Below are 17,664 nucleotides of genomic sequence, written 5' to 3' on the forward strand. Positions count from 1 at the left end.
GGAAATGACAGAACAGCAACACATCCTTTTAATCCGATCTATACATATGAAGGTATGGTGTTTCTGTTTACTTTCTTAACTCTCCCTCTGACACGTGATAAAGCATTTGTGTTGAGATTAGCAGGCGTTCTTCTGACTCCTATTGAGTGTGTAAGGGGATTAGCTGTGTCAGGAAGCAATGTGTCACTCTGAGGGACTGTCTGTCTGCACAGATACTAGCCCACATGTCTATGTGTATCACAGTAGAGACACTTTTGACACTGTCCCAATACCATTTAACTGTTCCAATACTCATATTTCTCTTCTCTCCCATCCTTTCCTCTCTTCTCTCACCACTTTACTTTTCACACCTCTTCTCTGACCTCCTCTTTTACCTTCCCTTCAACTATCTCTATTTCTCTCCATTTCTCTCTCTGTCTCTCTCTCTCTCTCTCTCTCTCTCTCTCTCTCTCTGTCTCTCTCTCTCTCTCTCTCTCTCTCTCTCTCTCTCTGTCTCTCTCTCGCTCTTTCTCTCTCTCTCTCTCTCTGTTGTTGCAGATGAGTATAAATCGGAGCTGAGGGAGCAGCTGCCTTTGATTGCAGGCTCAGCGGCTGCAGGAGTGGTCTTCCTTGTATCATTGGTGGCCATCTCCATCGTCTGCAGCAGGTAACAACCACTTAGTCACATACCTGGTGTTACCGGGAATATGATCAACGGTTATGCCTCCCAGGAATTAAATGTTAATATTATAAATGTTTAATACAGTGCCTTAATATTGTCAAATATGGTTACATAACCATCTTTTGCTGATTCTTTGTTGCAGGAAGAGATCATACATGAAGGAGACTATATACAGTGACAAACTTCAGCACTACAGTACAGGCAGAGGTAAGCATAAAGCTCTCATCCCATCCCATCCCACACACACAATACACACCCCCACGGACCCTCCCACTCACACACTCTTCTACCAGTGACTCCACCAGTGACTCCACCACACAACATCTGACTCCCATCATCCCAGTTGGGCCCTTATATAACATCCTGGCTATTTTGATAGATTATCTATTTAAGACACAGCTCGTTACCTATCCTCCTTCATCCCTGCCTCCTTATTCCTCTCCGGTACATACAGTGAGGGAAAAAAGTATTTGATCCCCTGCACCCATGAGAAGGTGATAACAGTTGGTGCGATTATTCGCAAATGGAAGAAACACAAAAGAACTGCCCATCTCTCTCGGCCTGGGGCTCCATGCAAGATCTCACCTCATGGAGTTGCAATGATCATGAGAACGGTGAGGAATCAGCCCAGAACTACACGGGAGGATCTTGTCAATGATCTCAAGGCAGCTGGGACATAGTCACCAAGAAAACAATTGGTAACACGCTACACCGTGAAGGACTGAAATCCTGCAGTGCCTGCAAGGTCCCCCTGCTCAAGAAAGCACATATACATGCCAGTCTGAAGTTTGCCAATGAACATCTGAATGATTCAGAGGACAACTAGGTGAAAGTGTTGTGGTCAGATGAGACCAAAATGGAGCTCTTTGGCATCAACTCAACTCGCCGTGTTTGGAGGAGGAATGCTGCCTATGACCCCAAGAACATCATCCCCACCGTCAAACATGGAGGTGGAAACATTATGCTTTGGGGGTGTTTTTGTGCTAAGGGGACAGGACAACTTCACCGCATCAAAGGGACGATGGACGGGGCCATGTACCGTCAAATCTTGGGTGAGAACCTCCTTCCCTTATCCAGAGCATTGAAAATGGGTCGTGGATGGGTATTCCAGCATGACAATGACCCAAAACGCACGGCCAAGGCAACAAAGGAGTGGCTCAAGAAGAAGCACATTAAACTGTAGTGACGCCCAGCCCGTGAACGGGACCGTTATCATCATCTGACACTAATTAGCATAACGCAACGGACATAAATCTTCCTAGAAAATATTCCTATACATGAAAATCTCAAGTGAAATATATTGGAACACAGCGTAGCCTTTTGTTAATCACCCTGTCATCTCAGATTTTCAAAATATGCTTTACAGCCAACGCTAGACAAGCATTTGTGTAAGTTTATCATAGCCTAGCATAGCATTATGCCTTGCTAGCAGCAGGCAAACTTGTCACGGAAATCAGAAAAGCAATCAAATTAAATCGTTTACCTTTGATGAACTTCGGATGTTTTCACTCACGAGACTCCCAGGTAGACAGCCAAAGTTGATTTTTTCCCAAAATATTATTTTTGTAGGCGAAATAGCTCCGTTTGTTCTTCACGTTTGGCTGAGAAATCGCCCGGAAATTGCGGTCACCACAACGCCAAAAAATATTCCAAATTAGCAACCTAATATCGACAGAAACATGGCAAACGTTGTTTAGAATCCTTCCTCAAGGTGTTTTTCTAATATCTATTCGATAATATATCCGTCTGGACAATTCCTTTTTCTCTAGGACCGATTGGAGTAATGGCTACCTCTGCACTTTACGCGAGAATCTCTCTCGGAGCCACCATGTGACCACATACGCAATGTGCCCAATACGGCTATTCTTCAACAGAAATGCGTAAAACTACGTCACAATGCTGTAGACACCTTGGGGAATACGTAGAAAGCGTAAGCTCGTTGATGGTACATTCACAGCCATATAGGGAGTCATTGGAACGCAGCGCTTTCAAAACCTGGGGCACTTCCGGATTGGATTTTTCTCAGGCTTTCGCCTGCAACATCAGTTCTGTTATACTCACAGACAATATCTTTACAGTTTTGGAAACGTTAGTGTTTTCTATCCAAAGCTGTCAATTATATGCATATTCTAGCATCTTTTCCTGACAAAATATCCTGTTTAAAACGGGAACTTATTTTTTCCAAAAATGAAAATACTGCCCCCTAACACCAAGAGGTTAAGGTCCTGGAGTGCCTAGCCAGTCACCAGACCTTAATCCCATAGAAAATCTGTGGAGTGAGCTGAAGGTTCGAGTTGCCAAAGGTCAGCCTCAAAACCTTAATGACTTGGAGAAGATCTGCACAGAGGAGTGGGACAAAATCCCTCCTGAGATGTGTGCAAATCTGGTGGCCAACTACAAGAAACGTCTGACCTCTGTGATTGCCAACAAGCGTTTTGCCACCTTGGGGCAAGTCATGTTTTGCAGAGGGGTCAAATACTTATTTCTCTCATTAAAATGCAAATCAATTCATAACTTTTTTGACATGCGTTTTTCTGGATTTTTTTGTTGTTATTCTGACTCTCACTGTTCAAATAAACCTACCATTAAAATTATAGACTGATCATTTCTTTGTCAGTGGGCAAACGTACAAAACCAGCATGGGATCAAATACTTGTTTCCCTCACTTTAGATGCTATACAATGGTGTCGGATGAGTTGAGATATCCCAACACAGTGCTTTAGGATGAGATACACCTTGTAAATGTACTCATTATGAATTTGTATCATGCGCTCTCTCTCTTTCTTTCTCTCTTTCACTCTCTCTCTCTCTCTCTCTCTCGCACACACATGTATACACACACACACACACACACACACACACACACACACACACACACACACACACACACACATCTCCTACATACAGTGGGTTCTGGACCAGGGCATGGTCAGGGAATAGCGTCTAATGTATGTACAAGTTTCAGTGTTTTACAGCTAAAATGATCAATATTGGATAACATGCTGCCAATCGAGTGCCTACAGGGCCCTGACCTTTCACAGATCAACCTGTTACAATGGATTCTGAATCCGGCCTAATTAAGGGTGGATTTCCCAAGAGTCTTGTTGCCCTGTTCAGTTACTCCTCTCTCTCTCTCTCTCTCTCTCTCTGTCTCTGTCTCTGTCTCTGTCTCTCTGTCTCTCTGTCTCTGTCTCTCTCTGTCTCTCTCTCAGGATTAACAGTCATTCTGTTTGATGGACACTCAGATCAGAGAGAAAGAGAATGTTTACATTTAGTATCTATTATTTCTCTCTGAAATCCATAAAAAGATGGTGCCACAGCACAGGTGAAGATAAAATATATAAACTGTTTGCTGTTTAAACAAGACATAAAATGATATGTTGCTGATCATAAATTGAATAGATTCTGCACATGTGGTGTGAAAAGATTTGGACGCTGTGCAGATATACCCTTATAATAGTACAGTCAGTGCAGGTTGCCAAGAAACCCATTATGGGATGGTGAGCTGTTTCTCTTCCCCCGGCGCCTGAGTAAATCCTCTCATTTGAGTGTGTTTGGATTCACTTAATTGTCTATTAAATCTGAGTATCCTATTGGTTCAAAGCAATTAGGACTATGTCAGAATGAGCCGATCCTGTTCCATTGAGAACCAAGCCTTGATCCCCACAAGAGCCACAGAATAGATATTCTCAAGTCAACACGTCTGATTGTCCTTTACTTTCAATAGTTCCATTATTCTTCCATTTTTGTAGTGTAGAATATATGTAGAAAGAGGCAGATATCAGAAAAATCTATAGTTAACCTTGATCTTAAACTGGAAACTTTGGCTGGGTTTTCATAATTAAGTTTACTTCATTTTTTTTCTCAATCATAAAAGTGAAATGCACACACACATTTAGGGATTGCTTTGCAGGTGCATAGGAAATGTTAAATAACAGTTTGAAGAAACATAGAAGCTATGACGAAGGCTGTGAGGCCAAAATGTTGGCACAAAATACTGATACTGTGCAAGTGCAGTGTGTGGGATCTAATTTATTTTTCTCTGAATCTTAAAATAGGATGTCTACTGCAGGAGGTGATATTTCCTGGAATTTTTCATCTTAGTGTGTGTTATGATGCTTTTCCCTCTCTTACGTTGCAATGTTTGCTAGGACTTTGTGAGTCACTCTGATCATCTTATATGTCCCTGGGATCAAAAACATTGTTTGGTCTGCTCGTCTTCTGCTTGGTTACCAGGGACTTTGTCCAACTTGCTTGGAGGTAAAATAAACCAATCTAATAATTTGGTCAGCAAAATAGCAAGGGGATGTCTGAGGACAGTTTTGATTACAGAAAAACGTATCATCACAGTTCAAATGGAGGCACCAGTGTGTAAGCACCAACATTCAAGCTAAATCTATTTGTGATTTTGATGCACTGTTAGGCTTGATTTTCCTTTGGCAAATCAGATCACGCCTCCATTTTGCTCCTCCCCTCCTATAGCCAGAAACTTAAATAGGAAGTACCTGTGGTAAGGACTGTTCAATGTTGGTCTGACCAATGAGAATCTTCAAGATTATTTTGATTGCGAGTACTGGGAATTGTTCCGGGCTGCCTCTGAGAATGGTATTGACGTATACACTGACTCAGTGACTGAGTTCATCAGGAAGTGCATAAAGGATGTTTTCCCACTCTGATGATTAGAACTTATACAAACCAAAAACCCTGGATAAATGGTTGCATTTGCGCAAAACTGAAAGCATGAACAACCGCATTTAACCATGGCAAGGTGACTGGAAACATGGACGTGTATGAACAGACCAGCTATGCCCTCCATAAGGCAATCAAAGAGGCAAAACAACAGTACAGGAACGAAGTGGAGTCGCAATTCAACGGCTGAGATATGAGATGTACAGTGGGGCAAAAAAGTATTTAGTCAGCCACCAATTGTGCAAGTTCTCCCACTTAAAAAGATGAGTAAGGCCTGTAATTTTCATCATAGGTACACTTCAACTATGACAGACAAAATGGGAAAAAAATCCAGAAAATCACATTGTAGGATTTTTAATGAATTTATTTGCAAAATATGGTGGAAAATAAGTATTTGGTCAATAACAAAAGTTTATCGCAATACTTATATACCCTTTGTTGTTAATGACAAAGGCCAAAGTCCGTGCTGCCCAGCAACAGCCCCAAAACGTCACTGCTTTAGAGGAGATCTGCTTGGAGGAATGGGCCAAAATACAAGCAACAGTGTGTGAAAACCTTGTGAAGACTTACAGAAAACGTTTGACCTCTGTCATTAACAACAAAGGGTCTATAAGTATTGCGATAAACTTTTGTTTTTTTGTCTGTCATAGTTAAAGTGTACCTATGATGTAAATTACAGGCCTCTCTCATCTTTTTAAGTGGGAGAACTTGCACAATTGGTGGCTGACTAAATACTTTTTTGCCCCACTGTATGTGGCAGGGACTCCAGACAATCAGCGATTATAAATCGGTGCCACACCGATGCCTCACTCCCTGACAAGCTAAACACCTTCTTTGCCTACTTCGGGGAAAGCATAGAGCCGCCTTCATGGGACTTACTGCATGTACCACTTTTCAAGGAACCATAGTGGCTTTATAATTGTAGAAATGCAAAGAAATACTCTATGTAAAAGTAAAGATACTGTAATACAAAATGACTCAAGTAAAAGTGAAAGTAGTCCAGTAAAATACTACTTCAGTAAAAGTCAGATTATCAGATTTTAAATGTACTTAAATACAGTGGTGGAAAAAGTACTACATTTTCATACTTGAGTAAAAGTTAAAAGTTAAAGTAAATACTATACATCAAATTCCTTATATTTAGCAAACCAGGCGGCACAATTGTCAGGCCTTGTCAAAGAGGTTGGGCTTTAGGAGGGACTGAAAGGCAGTGATGGCCTCTGAGTCATGGATGGCTGGAGGGAGATTCAGAGCCTAGGAGCAACCGTGGAGAAGGCCCTGTCGCTGAAGCTCTGGAGCTTCGACCTGGGGATAATAAGGTGGAATGGAGTGTGCGTATTGGTTGGTAGGGGAGAAAGAGGTCTGAGAGGTAAGTGGGGGGCAAGGTGGTGAAGGCTTTGTAGTTTAGAAGGAGGATCTTGTAATCAATGCGTTGGGAGACAGTGGAGTTCACGGAGGACAGGGGTGATGTGCTGCCAGGTCTTAGTGTGGATGAGGAGTCGAATTGCAGAATTGTAACCATCCATTTGGAGATTATGGTGGGAGCTTGAGTTGATGCAGGAGAGAAGTGAGTTGCAGTAGTCAAGATGGAAGGAGATTAACTTGTTATGGCTGCAGTGTCATCAACAACCGCTGAATAGCATAGCTCCTAAACATTCAATAAATATTACTAAAAATAGTTATATTCATGAAATCACAAGTGCAATATAGGAAAACACAGCTTAGCCTTTTGTTAATCCACCTGTTGTGTCAGATTTTGAAATGATGCTTTACAGCGAAAGCAATCCAAGCATTTGTGTACGTTTATCGATCGCACGACAAAACATTAAGTACACTTACCATCAGGTAGCTTGGTCACGAAAATCAGAAAAGCAATCAAATTAATCGTTTACCTTCGATGATCTTCACATGTTTTCACTCACGAGACTCCCAGTTACACAACAAATGTTCCTTTTGATCCATAAAGATCCAAAATACCTCCATTTTTTTGGCGCGTTATGTTCAGAAATCCACAGGAAAGAGCGGTCACAACAACGCAGACGAAAATTCCAAATAGTTTCCATAATGTCCACAAGAAACATGTCAAACGTTTTTTATAATCAATCCTCAGGTTGTTTTTAAAATATATAATTGATAATATATCAACTGCAAATGTCTTTCACAGTAGGAGAGGGAAAAGCAATACCTATCCAAACTCTGTTGCGCGAGCAAAACTCATGTGACCACTTGATACGATGTTATTGTTCTGGCTCATTTGTCAAAATAAAAGCCTGAAACCATGTCTGAAGACTGTTGACACCTTAAGGAAGCGATAGGAAAAGGAATCTCGTTCATATCCCTTTAAATCCAGCAAAGGGAAGCTATGGAACATGGAGTTTTCAAAATAGAAGCCACTTCCTATTTTGATTTTCCTCAGGGTTTCGCCTCTAAATCAGTTCTGTTATACTCACAGACAATATTTTGACAGTTTTTGGAAACTTTAGAGTGTTTTCTATCCAATACTAATAATAATATGCATCTATTAGCAACTGAGACTGAGGAGCTGGCCGTTTACAATGGGCAACTTTTCATCCAAGCTACTCAATACTGCCCCTGCAGCCATAAAATGTTAATGCATGTATGAGGGTTTTAGCGGATTCAGACCAACGCATCACCAGGGGCACACTGCCTGCCCTCAAGGACATCTACAGCATCCAGTTTCACAGGAAGTCCGAAGAAGATCTTCAAGGACCTCAGCAGTCTGAGCCACGGCCTGTTCATCTAGAAGGCGGAGACAATACAGGTCCATCAAAGCTGGGCAGAGAGACTGAAAAAACTACTTTCATCTCCAGGCCATCAGACTGTTAAATAGTCACCGCTGGCCGGCCTCCGCCCAGTACCCTGTCCTGAACTTAGTCACTGTCACTAGCCGGCTACCGTCTGGCATTCTACCCTGCGCCTTAGAGACTGCTGGCCTATGTACATAATCATTGAACACTGGTCACTAATTATGTTTACATACTGTTTTACATGCTTCATATATACAGTGTATTCGGAAAGTGTTCAGACCCCTTCACTTTTTCCACATTTCGATACGTTACAGCCTTATTTTAAAATTAATTAAATAAAAAAAAATCCTCATCAATCTACACATAATACACCATAATGACAAAGCAAAAACAGGTTTTTTTATTTTTTTGCAAATGTATTACAAATAAAAAAACAGAAATACCTATATAAGTATTCAGACCCTTTGCTATGAGACTCGGAATTGAGCTCAGGTGCATCCTGTTTCGATTCATCATCCTTGATTGGAGTCCATCTGTGCTAAATTAAATTGATTGGACATGATTTGGAAAGACACACACCTGTCTATATGAGGTCCCTCAATTAACAGTGCATGTCAGAGTGAAAATCAAGCCATGAGGTTGAAGGAAATGTCCATAGAGCTTCGAGACAGGATTTTTTTGTGGAGTCACAGATCTGGGGAAGGGTACCAAAACATTTCTGCAGCATTGAAGGTCCCCAAGAACACAGTGGCCTCCATCATTCTTAAATGAAAGAAGTTTGGAACCACCAAGACTCTTGCTAGAGCTGGCCGCCCAGCCAGACTGAGCATTCGGGGGAGAAGGGCCTTGGTCAGGGAGGTGACCAAGAACCCAATGGTCACTCTGACAGAGCTCCAGAGTTCCTCTGTGGAGTTGAGAGAACCTTCCAGAAGGACAATCATCTCTGTAGCACTCCACAAATCAGGCCTTTATTGTAGAGTGGCCAGACGTAAGCCACTCCTCCTAAAAGGCACATAACAGCCCGTTTGGAGTTTTCCAAAAGTAACCTAAAGGATTCTCAGACCATCAGAAACAAGATTCTCTGGTCTTATGAAACCAAGATTGAACCCTCTGTCAAACATCACATCTGGAGGAAACCTGGCGCTATCCCTACGGTGAAACATGGTGGTGGCAGCATCATGTTGTGGATATGTTTTTCAGCGGCAGGGACTGGGAGACTAGTCAGGATTGAGGGAAAGATGAACGGAACAAAGTACAGAGAGATCCTTGATGAAAACCTGCTCCAGAGCGCTCAGGACCTCACACTGGGGCGAAGGTTCACCTTCCAACACGACAATGACCCTAAGCACACAGCCAAGGCAACCCAGGAGTGGCTTCGGGACAAGTGTCTGAATGTCCTTAAGTGGCTCAAACAGAGCCCAGACTTGAACCCGATTGAACATCTCTGGAGAGACCTGAAAATAGCTGTGCATCGATACTCCCCATCCAACCTGACAGAGCTTGAGAGGATCTGCAGAAAAGATTGGGAGAAACTCCCCAAATACAGGTCTTCCAAGCTTGTAGCGTGATACCCAAGAAGACACAATTGAGAGCATCCTGTCCGGCTGTATCACAGCCTGGTACGGCAACTGCACCCCCCGCAACCACAGGGCTCTCCAGAGGGTGGTGCGGTCTGCCCAACACATCACCGGGGGCAAACTACCTTCCCCCCAGGACACCTACGCACCCGATGTCACAGGAAGGCCAAAAATATCATCAAGGAATACAACCACCCGAGCCACTGCCTGTTCACCCCGTTATCATCCAGAAGGCGAGGTCAGTACAGGTGCATCAAAGCTGGGACTAAACGACTGAAAACAGCTTCTATCTCAAGGCCACCAGACAGTTAAATAGTAATCACTATCACTATCTGTCTATATACATAGACTTGAAATTACTGGCCACTTATATAAATGGAACACTAGTCACTTTAATGATGTTTTCATATCTTGCTTTACTCATCTCTTATATACTGTATTCTATGCTATTCAACTGTATCTTGGTCTATGCTGCTCTGACATTGCTCGTCCACATATATTCTAAATTCCATTCCTTTGTTAAATATTACTGCACTGTTGGTGCTAGAAACACAAGCATTTTGCTACACCCGCAGTAACATCTGCTATACATGCGTATGTGACCAATAACATTTTATTTTACTTGACATGAGTCTGTAATCGCTGCCAAAGGTGCTTCAACAAAGTACTGAGTAAAGGGTCTGACTACTTATGTAAATGTGATATTTAAGTTTTTATTTTTAATACATTTGCAAACATTTCTTAAAACCTGTTTTTGTTTCATCATTATGGGGTATTGTGTGTAGATTGATGAGGATCTTTAAAAAAAAATCCATTTTAGAATAAGGCTGTAACAAAATGTTGGAAATAGTCAAAGGGTCTGAATACTTTCCGAATGCACTGTATATACTGTATTCTAGTCAAGGCTCATCCTATATAATTACTGTGGAATGCTTTCAACACCTTGTAGAGTCCATGCCCCAACGAATTGAGGTTGTTCTGAGGGCAACGGGGGAGGTTGTGTGTATTGTTTTGTATTTTTAGGTATTACTGCACTGTTGGAGCTAGAAACATAAGCATTTCACTGCACCTGCATAACATCTGCAAAATATGTGTACCCAACCAATAACGTTTGATTTTATCGGTTCCAGGACAACAGTCAGGATCGACTCTTCAGTCTAAAAAAACACATTTATGTCCACTCACACACATACACACTTGCCAAATCACACACATATTTTTGTAAGGTCTCTGTGTTCTGTATTTCTCATTTGGTCATTGCTCCGGATGACAGGAGCACTCAGATTCCAAGCTACTATTGTCAGTGACTCACCCGTATCATCTGTACAGAGGGTAATGTGATATTGTGTCATTTTTATCAGTTTATGCTCAGTTCCTGAAGGTGGGAGAGAGGAGCCAAGGAAATTGCCTTCCACAGCAATTACGGGAAATAGTTTACATCTCTGTGCGTGTGAGAGCAAGAGAGAGAGTCTGGAAAGAAAAACATGGAGATGACACGCACACACATACTGTACATACATATAGTCACACACGGACAAACACTGATGATATATTTGTTTGAGCTTCCCCGTGCTCATCCTAACCTCTCATCCTCCTCCGCCTTTGTTCCAGAACTCTCTCTGAGACCGGACATGTCCAACTGCCCTTCCCCCATGGGATGCCCCACCCACTTCTCTGGCTCACCAGGGATTAAGATCTACATCGATCCCTTCACCTACGAGGACCCCAACGAGGCCGTCCGAGAGTTTGCCAAGGAGATCGACGTGTCTTGTGTGAAGATCGAGGAGGTCATTGGTGCAGGTGACATGGTGGAAATGGAGTACCTCTGCGGCATCCATGAATCTATATAATTTTCTCCTCCACTTTCTCTTTACCTGTACAGTATCCAGGTGTTAGCACATCTATTCATTTTTTAAAAAAAAACTTTTTCCATCTAATTTGTTTTGCTTTTAGATAGAGAACCATATCCACTTCACAGAGCTCCTCTCTTGACAGAGAGCAAATTTAGCCGCTATCTCAGTAACCGGACCACCTCCATTCATCTATAATTCATGCTGATTTTATCTGTTGGGGACATTTATTTTTTACTTGACTTGACATATTCATGCATTCAGCAAAAGAACGGTCCTCTCACTGGCTGATGTTTGACATCTGCGGACTTGTCAGCACAGCACTTGTCTTATGACCCTGAAGCTGGGCTCTATTATCTCTGCGTCTGTCACACATACAGTGTTCTATCTTTATGGGGACTTTTGATTGTACATGTGCTATATGTATTAGAATAGGAAGTTAAAATATATGGCATCAGCTTGCATACATGTAGCTGGCTTCGTAATAAGGTATAAGGTAATAAGGTAATAAGATAATAATAAGGTAATCAATCAGTAATCCCATGTCTTTCCCTCCAGGCGAGTTTGGGGAGGTGTATAAGGGTCGTCTGAAGCCGGCTGGGAAGAGGGAGCTGTACGTGGCCATTAAGACCCTGAAGGCGGGCTACGTGGAGAAGCAGAGGCGGGACTTCCTGTCTGAGGCCAGCATCATGGGCCAGTTTGACCACCCCAACATCATCCGACTGGAGGGCGTGGTCACTAAGAGCCGGCCAGTCATGATCATCACAGAGTTTATGGAGAACGGGGCCCTGGACTCCTTCCTGAGGGTGAGAAAGGGAACACTGCTTTGTTATTATGTTTTAACCTCCTCTGTTCAGAACACCACCCCGGGCACAGCTTTCACTTAATAGGGCCACTGTGTGGTTTCATACAGTGCCTTCAGAAAGTATTCACAGCCATTGACTTTTTCCACATTTTGTTGTGTTACAAAGTGGGATTAAAATGGATTTAATTGTTATTTTTTTGTCAACAATACACACAAAATTATCTGTAATTGTAACGGCTTTCGTCGTCGGATGAGGAAGAGTAGTTGGACCAAAGCGCAGCGTGGTAAGTGTTCATGTTTGTTTATTGAACTGAACACTAATACAAAATAACCAGAGAATAAATGAAACGGAAACAGTCCCGTAAGGTGCAAACACGAAACAGAAAATAACTACCCACAAAACCCATGTGGGAAAAAGCAACCTAAGTATGGTTCCCAATCAGAGACAACGATAGACAGCTGTCCCTGATTGAGAACCATACCCGGCCAAAACAAAACAATACAAAACATAGAATAAGGACATAGAATGCCCACCCAAATCAAACCCTGACCAAACCAAAATAGAGACATAAAAAGCTCTCTATGGTCAGGGCGTGACAGTAATGTCAAAGTGGAAGAAAATTATTATAAATTGTTTCAATTGATGGAAAATAAAACACTAATATATCTTGATTAGATAAGTATTCAACCCCCTGAGTCAATAAATGTTATAATCACGTTTGGCAGCAATTACAGCTGTAAGTCTTTCTGGGTAAATCTCTGTACAATATATGCCCATTATTCTTAAAAAATGTGTCAAGCTCTATCAAGTTGGTTGTTGGTCATTGCTAGAGAGCCATTTTCATGTCTTGCCATTGATTTTCAAGCAGATTTTAAGTCAAAACTGTAACTAATCCACTCAGGAACATTCCATTGTGTCTTGGTAAATACCTTGTGTATATCAGGCCTTGTGTTTTAGGTTATTGTCTTGCTGAAAGGTGAATTTGTCTCAGAGTGTCTGTCAGACTGAACCAGGTTTTACTCTAGGATTTTGCCTGTGCTTAGCTCTATTCCGTTTCTTTTTATCCTAAAAACTCCCTAGTTCTTGCTGATGACAAACATACCCCTAACATGCAGCCACCACAATTCTTGATAGTTTGAGTGAGTGGTACTCAGTGATGTGTTAGATTTTCCCCAAATATACTTATATTTGTAAGAAAGATTCACAGCTGACAAACAGTGGGGAGAACAAGTATTTGATACACTGCCGATTTTGCAGGTTTTCCTACTTACAAAGCTTGCAGAGGTCTGTAATTTTTATCATACTTCAACTGTGAGAGACGGAATCTAAAAAAAGTAATTAATTAGCATTTTATTGCATGACATAAGTATTTGATACATCAGAAAAGCAGAACTTAATATTTGGGACAGAAACCTTTGTTTGCAATTACAGAGATCATACGCTTCCTGTAGTTCTTGACCAGGTTTTCACACACTGCAGCAGGGATTTTGGCCCACTCCTCCATACAGACCTTCTCCAGATCCTTCAGGTTTCAGGGCTGTCGCTGGGCAATACGGACTTTTAGCTCCCTCCAAAGATTTTCTATTGGGTTCAGGTCTGGAGACTGGCTAGGCCACTCCTGGACCTTGAGATGCTTCTTACGGAGCCACTCCTTTGTTGCCCTGGCTGTGTGTTTCGGGTCGTTGTCATGCTGGAAGACCCAGCCACGACCCATCTTCAATGCTCTTACTGAGGGATGGAGGTTGTTGGCCAAGATCTCGCGACACATGGCCCCATCCATCCTCCCCTCAATACGGTGCAGTCGTCCTGTCCCCTTTGCAGAAAAGCATCCCCAAAGAATGATGTTTCCACCTCCATGTTTCACGGTTGGGATGGTGTTCTTGGGGTTGTAGTCATCCTTCTTCTTCCTCCAAACATGGCAAGTGGAGTTTAGACCAAAAAGCTCTATTTTTGTCTCATCAGACCACATGACCTTCTACCATTCCTCCTCTGGATCATCCAGATGGTCATTGGCAAACTTCAGACGGGCCTGGACATGCGCTGGCTTGAGCAGTGGGACCATGCGTGCGCTGCAGGATTTTAATCCATGATGGCGTAGTGTGTTACTAATGGTTTTCTTTGAGACTGTGGTCCCATCTCTCTTCAGGTCATTGACCAGGTCCTGCCGTGTAGTTCTGGGCTGATCCCTCACCTTCCTCGTGATCATTGATGCCCCACGAGGTGAGATCTTGCATGGAGCCCCAGACCGAGGGTGATTGACCATCATCTTGAACTTCTTCCATTTTCTAATAATTGCGCCAACAGCTGTTGCCGTCTCACCAAGCTGCTTGCCAATTGTCCTGTAGCCCATCCCAGCCCCTTGCAGGTCTACAATTTATCCCTGATGTCCTTACACAGCTCTCTGGTCTTGGCCATTGTGGAGAGGTTGGAGCCTGTTTGATTGAGTGTGTGGACAGGTGCAGTTAATACAGGTAATGAGTGGAGAACAGGAGGGCTTCTTGAAGAAAAACTAACAGGTCTGTGAGAGCCGGAATTCTTACTGGTTGGTAGGTGATCAAATACTTATGTCATGCAATAAAATGCAAATTAATTACTTAAAAATCATACAATGTGATTTTCTGGATTTTAGATTCTGTCTCTCACAGTTGAAGTGTACCTATGATAAAAATGACTGACCTCTACATGCTTTGTAAGTAGGAAAACCTGCAAAATCATCAGTGTAACAAATACTTGTTCTCCCCACTGTACTTATAAGCATATCACTTATAAGTATTTAAAAAAAAGGCACTTTATATGAATCATATTGATCGATCAGCTGAAGCTTTTATAGTTAATTTGACAGTCTTACACAAACAGTGAAGTATGATTGTTGAGAATAGTTGGGACAAGGATTATGACAATAGAGATTTAAAGCTATCTGGAGGATAAAGGTTTTTCAATATAGCAGGGAATTGAGATCTGATAAACAACCTTGGCATGAATTGGAAAAAGAATCTAAAGCTTGTGTGTGTAAGCATGATTTCTATTTATCAATAACATTTGATTTATCCTAATGTAATTCATGAGATTAACGTAAATGCAATTGTTCCACCCAGAGCTCTGAGGCAATGTAGCTAATATATTCACAGTGCCCTGATTCAAAGTGCCAGCCTGGCACAGTTTAGTGCTTCTTCTAACTCCTTGGAAACAGAGAACATGGAACCCAATCAATACGTGGCCTAGTTTTCTAATCCCCTCAACCTGTTTCCTCCTCTCTTTGATCCTGGGCTCGTTTGAAGCGGGGCTTTGAACACCCCTTTGATGTCCGCTCCCTCACCAGGCCCCTCTTCCGAGCCACCGCACTTGACTCCCGCAGCCATCGATTTCTGGGTTGTTTTTCTTCTGGCATGCCCATGTTGCTGGCGAAGGGAGCCACAGTTGAATGAGCACCCCGCTCTGAGTGTTGGAGGTGCCCACTGAGGCCACACCGGAGGGTCAGACTTGCAGTGACTCATGGGAGGGGGTTATCCACCTTGGTAGGGGCCACTAATAAACAGCCAAGATGAGAATAAGGAGGCAGAGTGAGAAATATTAAAGACATGGAGCCACTGGGGCTTAACATATATGTTTTATTTATTGTCACATACACCGGATAGGTGCAGTGGAATGTGTAGTTTTACAGGGACAGCAATAGTTTTACGCCTGGCCGGTGTTATGGGCTGGCCTTAGGGTGCCTGGTCCGCCCTACCATAGCTCCTTGCCCATGCAAATAAATATTTAAATATTTATAATTTATTTGCCCGAGACAGGCGTCGACAGAAAGACGCATCAATCTCAGATAAAGCATTTGCACGAGTTAAACAGCGCCCCTCTGTCACGGTATGTATAGCCTATGTATCTGATGCTGTCTGGCCAAAAATAGTATGGTATGTCATACTCTTTTTGGCCAGACCGCATCAGATTCATTGGCTACATATAGTAAGACAGGGGTGCTGTTTTGCTTTGCTTTCTCCGGTAAGATATTTTCAGCCACTTGTTCAGATGCTCGAGGTATTTTGGATGAATGTAACCTACTTTTTGAAGTGATGAAAACATCATGACTGGTTGTGCTCATGCCACAGTACCACTAGAACCGCTAAAGCAGTCATTTGGACTGCTCATGAATTACATTTTATTACTCTGGAATGTTTAAAGTCATAAGTCTATATAACATTCTGTCATTGTTAGAATCTTAATATCACAAACAGAACTGGAGATATGTAATTTTTGAATTGTTTTCTGTGGTTCCCCCTCCTCCGACTGTAGGGCCTGATCCCCTCCTTCTCTTGGTATTGTGCCCAGTTGGTAATCACCCCTAAGGTGCCGTGCCCAATTGACAAGCACTCCGATAATTGCCTCGAAACTGAACCTAAACTATATCTAAACTAATTTCACACGTCTAACAACAGGTGAAATACAGTATTATGTAATCCCCAATTGTGAATGAAGAACAAGGTGGGCCATTCTATTGTATTTATCTAATTATGATCTCTAAATGGTATGTACCCTATATACTTAGGGCGGCAGGTAGCCTAGTGGTTAGAGCGTTGGGCCAGTAACCGAATGGTTGCTAGATCGAATCCCTGAGCTGACAAGGTAAAAAACTGTCCTTCTGTCCCTGAATCCAAGCAGTCTTATCAGTCTACTCTGGCCTACTCTACTCTCGCCTCTGGCGTCATTTACAATGGCACGAAGACCAAGACAAATGAATGCACATTCTGCATCAGCATTGCTACAAAATCTGAATGAAAACGACTCAGATAGTGGGGAAGAAATGAATAATCTCTGATGATTGTTCTTCTGATTCTGAGCTTCAGCCAGAACCTACAGGGCAAAGCACAAAAAAAGCCAGAACGGTCTGCGCGTTGAGCAGTTGCCCATGCCACCATCAAATGAAATGGTGAAACAGGAGAGAGGAAGGGATGGCACCATTTGGATAGAACATAAACATTACAATGCTACGGGATGATTATCAGCACAAAATGTCACCACTGAGAGAGGGGACCCAACATCTCAAGCTAAAAAATACATCAGCAATGCTTTTGTTGTTTATGTGACATGGACATGCTGATGCCATTGTGTTAAGATGCACACCTTTTAAGCACGAGCTGACAATATATATATTTATTTTACTGTTGTCACACTTGGCACTTATACAGTGCCTTGCGAAAGTATTCGGCCCCCTTGAACTTTGCGACCTTTTGCCACATTTCAGGCTTCAAACATAAAGATATAAAACTGTATTTTTTTGTGAAGAATCAACAACAAGTGGGACACAATCATGAAGTGGAACAA

General features: G+C 42.3%; 1 protein-coding gene across 2 annotated transcripts in view; it reads left to right on the plus strand.

The window, feature by feature from the left end:
• LOC110524404 (ephrin type-B receptor 1) overlaps nucleotides 1-17,664 on the plus strand; it is a 208,988-nt gene that overhangs the window by 157,464 nt on the left and 33,860 nt on the right. For both annotated transcript variants that reach the window (XM_021604004.3, XM_090235671.1), the window contains 4 exons: nucleotides 538-646; nucleotides 804-868; nucleotides 11,307-11,495; nucleotides 12,104-12,351. In XM_021604004.3, the coding sequence (XP_021459679.2) occupies nucleotides 538-646; nucleotides 804-868; nucleotides 11,307-11,495; nucleotides 12,104-12,351 (611 nt within the window). The remainder of the gene's footprint in view (nucleotides 1-537; nucleotides 647-803; nucleotides 869-11,306; nucleotides 11,496-12,103; nucleotides 12,352-17,664) is intronic.

Source organism: Oncorhynchus mykiss, chromosome 5 (assembly GCF_057628025.1).
Source record: "Oncorhynchus mykiss isolate SJ-2025 chromosome 5, ASM5762802v1, whole genome shotgun sequence".
Lineage (NCBI taxonomy): Eukaryota > Metazoa > Chordata > Actinopteri > Salmoniformes > Salmonidae > Oncorhynchus > Oncorhynchus mykiss.